At 40.0% G+C, this 4204-nt stretch overlaps 1 protein-coding gene across 1 annotated transcript; it reads right to left on the reverse strand.

Annotated features, from left to right (window-relative positions):
• Positions 1-256: 256 nt before the first annotated feature.
• On the reverse strand, positions 257-2110 carry LOC135153961 (uncharacterized). The gene has a single exon (XM_064098958.1). It carries the CDS (start codon positions 2108-2110, stop codon positions 374-376), a length of 1737 nt encoding a protein of 578 aa, XP_063955028.1. The 3' UTR covers positions 257-373.
• Positions 2111-4204: the final 2094 nt, after the last annotated feature.

Here is a 4204-nt window from a genome sequence, read left to right on the forward strand (position 1 = left end):
ATGATATGATCAATCATTTAATTTTACAAAATGGCGCCTAGATGACGTCATCATGATTTGATAACCTTGAAAAGTTTCCATTCCCATGTCCATATTGATGCCCATACATGACATGAAAATCAAGGAAATTGACATGCCCGATTTTGAGATAGAGGTGGACAAAGATTTGGCAATAAAAATAAAGAAAATTCTGACGAATATAATAGGTGATCTGTCATCTTAATGACAGACCACCTAATAATGTTAGGCATTTATATAGCGCCATCTATCTATCTACATACTACAGCTGGTTACTAATTCATAGATACGTATTATTCTCATGTGTATCGGCGATTTAGATACACAAATTATGAATAATTAGATGTGTATCACTCTATAGTGACTCCCGGAAGATGTAGAGTCTGTCTGGAGTACAGAAAGCTATCTCCCCACTCTTGAATGTTTGGAGAAAGTACCACTTTCTTTCCGAGATTTGAAAGTGAAAGTCACTGATGATGGTTTTCATCATTTTGAGCTCACTTGTGTAAAGAGAGATGTTTGCCACACATTCCTTGTTGTTAACCCATGCAATGAGAACCGTGTCATCAGTGCACAAACATGGGAATCCAGAGAGGGCTTCCTTGGTGACGCTATGCAGGATGGTTCCTGATATGCTGTCGACCACCCTTATTGCATTTAAGTCTCTTACCAAGAGCTTGTTGCTTGTCGATAGTGAGAAGATCTGTTGAGGTTCGTATCCATCACACTTTATCTCTCTGATTGGTATCCCACCTTTTGCATTGAACACGTGTATCTCTTTTAGTTTCCTGTAACCGATGAAAATGTGGCCATCTCGACCCCGTGCTAAGCCACCAATGCCACCCTTCACATTATCCAGTGTGTCAAATGACAGGGCAAGTTTCTTACATTTTGGGGTATAGAGAGTGATAATGTTATTTTCACCTTTCCGTACAATATAGCAGCCATCTGGCCTATATTGTAAGCCCCGAACTAAAACATTCAGCAGAACTCTATCTTGTAATGTACCATTAGCAGAATATGTGACTATTCCTCCTGCATGGCAACCAACGGATATGTCGTTGTTTGGAGATACTGCTAAACTATCCATGCTATTAGCTGATGGCAGCTGCTTGTCTGCCACCAATCTCCATTGTTTTCCTCGGCGAACGCAGTCCAAGAGATTTCTGGCTGTTCGGTTGTCGCTTTCAAAGCGAATGCGTTCACTTTGGTGAGTCAATCTTCTTAGCCCTTCCTGATCAGGTTCTGATTCCTTCAAAAGCTTTTCCAGCTCTTCACAAAGGGTTTCGTGTGCTTTCAGAAGAGAGGCTTTCTGCAGGAAACCTTTTAAACCCCCTCTTACTAGCTCACTAACCTTGTTGATATATGTCACTTGCTGATTAGTGATCTTTTCCATTTCTAGTAATGACGTTTTTATCTTCTTCAGTTCATTCACAACTTTGCTCTTAAGGAGCTCCTTACGCTCCATCAGCTCTGCAACAGATTTCTCAAAAGCTTGGTTGATGTCGTCATGGAGTTCCTTATCTACCTTCTCACATGTTTCCCATTGTTCAGCTATACAGGCAATGTATTTTTCGATGTCACATTTCTTTGTAGCTGCTTTCGTCAACAGTTCATTAACATTGCTTTTCACGACATCTTTATGGCGTTCAACGTCCATGACCGTGTGTCCCTCCTGCACATGCTCACCAATGCCACACTTGTAGCATATGTACTTCCCGCAGTTGGCGCAGAAACATTCCTCATCACCATCCATATGTTCATCGCACGTACAGGGTCTCTTCAATGCAACGTTAGCTCGTTGTAAATCATTGACATTAATTTCTTTATCGTTCTCAGCCGTTACTTCCGCTACCATAGACTGGAATGCTTTGCTCATCGGCAATCCACCAGCGTCACCATCTGGAATTGGTGTGGTTTCTCGGCATACTGGACAGAATATGTTTTGTTTATCCTGTTGAGAGTTGAGTAGAAACTCAAGACAACCCCTGCAGAAGGTATGGGAGCATGACAGAATTCGGTGATCCTTCAGAAAGCCCAGGCAGACTGGACACTCTAGGTTCCTATCAATATATTCTCTTAGTGAAGCCATCTTGTACCCTGGAACAGAGATTTCAAACGATTTTGAAATAAAAAATAGACAAAAAATACAACAAATTACAACAGTAAAAATAAAAAAAAACTTGTAGAATATAAAGAGAAAGAGAGAGAGGGGTTAAATATGATTTTATTTCTGAATGTTGTGTCAAAATCTATCACAACATTGGACTTTTCTTTTCCCAGTACGCCATATCTGCCCCCTCAACTGCCCTATAACACCCAGTATTTTCAATGATTCCTTCGGATAATTCCAAAACTAACCCCCGAAAAATCCGTAAAATCGGAAAAACGCATGCGGTACAGATGACCATCTAAGTGGGAATTTGGGGAGGGGGGTGACCTCAATCTCATTTCTACCATTTGTTTAGTAAGTCGGTAGCTCTACCCATATTACCAACGTAATGCACAAGAGTTCCAGTTGCGTTGAAACATTGAGGAAGATACTAAAGCATATTGATAGCATGCATGATAGAAAAACTGCAAAATTATCTGCAATACCTATAAAATGAAGCAAACACCCATATTTTTTCAAGAGAGTCATCCAATCTGATGTAGATTACCTCGGAAACTTCTTTTGTTAAATGGTAGAAAACCGAGTAAAAAATCCAACAATTTGATTTACAACACTCAATAATCTATAACTGTTCAGTCATGACACACGAATAACTGTGCTAACATTGCTCAATACGGAAGACAGAAGCCAACATGATTGCGCAATGTTTTTTTTTAGTTTTGTTGTTTTATTTGATGTTTTGGTGTTCCCATGGCGAAGTGGATGATGAATGTGACAGTGACTCATGCCCTACACTGTTTCCATTTCCTTCCTGACATGGATTATTTCAGCACATTTTCATAGGATGAGGAGAGTATAGATAGTATGGATTAACAGATTCTGTTGGTATATAATCTCTTCTCCTATATATGATATGATAGAGAACGGCGAGCTCAGTGGTTAAATTCCCAGTGCATCACTTAAAATCTTCACCAAGATTGTACAAGCCCCCAACCTGGACAAAGGGGACGGTTCATTACATTAGTGTCTGGGAAGCTCTGAATGAACTTCAACCATCTTTACCAATGACTGCAATATAGCAAGCCAATTGTGTTTATCAATCACAATTGCTTAGGTTTATATTAATATGTACCCGGGGGTAGTTCCATTGATGAGTGGATACCATGCGTGACCCCCAAAACACGTAGAAAGGATCCTTTTTTCAAGATAGGGCACGTTACGTACGTAACGTAATAGGGGTGTCTAAAACACTAAAATAATGAAAAAAGGTATATATTTCGATAGGAAAACTACGTGTTTACGGTTCAATTTTCGAGGGTACAAAAGGACTAAAATACTTTATAAAGAATGTACTTTTTGCCCCAACACTACGCGTTTAGGGTCCGATTTGAGCGAGGTGTGTGGGGTGGTACTAAACATAATGAAAGTAGAGGTAAAGCCGAAGTCCGTGATCACGTCAGTGACATAACATCGTTGTACTTGTTTAGGAGGTCAATTCAAGGAATCTTGTCAAGTGTTTATCAATCACAATTGCTTAAGTTATAATTGATATATTACCTCGCGGGGGGTGCACTTCCATTGATGAGTGGATACCATGCGTGATCCCCAAAACACGTAAAAAGGATCTCTTTTTCAAGATAGGGCACGTTACGTACGTAACGTAATAAGGGTGTCAAAAAAACTAAAATAATGAACAAAAGGTATATATTTCGCTATTGTTTCAAATACTTGTTAAGGGTAGGGTTTCACACGCCATTACTTGTTAAGGGTGCATTTTCAGAACATGGAAAATACTTGTTTATACTTGTTTAGGATGGTTTTTGAAAGCCCATGGTCACACATGGTATCCACTCGTCAATGGAAGTGGCCCCCGGGATATGTACGGATGTTAGTTAGTATTATTCTAATTATTAACACATATTTTTTTTAGTTGAAATTGTGTAATTCATTTGAAAATACAATCATAATTTCTGGAGAAGACAGGATGGCTTGTGAAGACAGTCTGCGTTCGCGGAGCGGGGGTGGTTCGGGGGAGGGGGTGGGGGGGGGGGGGGGGGGGAGTCACCACACCAT

This window comes from Lytechinus pictus, chromosome 1 (genome assembly GCF_037042905.1).
Source record: "Lytechinus pictus isolate F3 Inbred chromosome 1, Lp3.0, whole genome shotgun sequence".
Classification (NCBI taxonomy): Eukaryota; Metazoa; Echinodermata; class Echinoidea; order Temnopleuroida; family Toxopneustidae; genus Lytechinus; species Lytechinus pictus.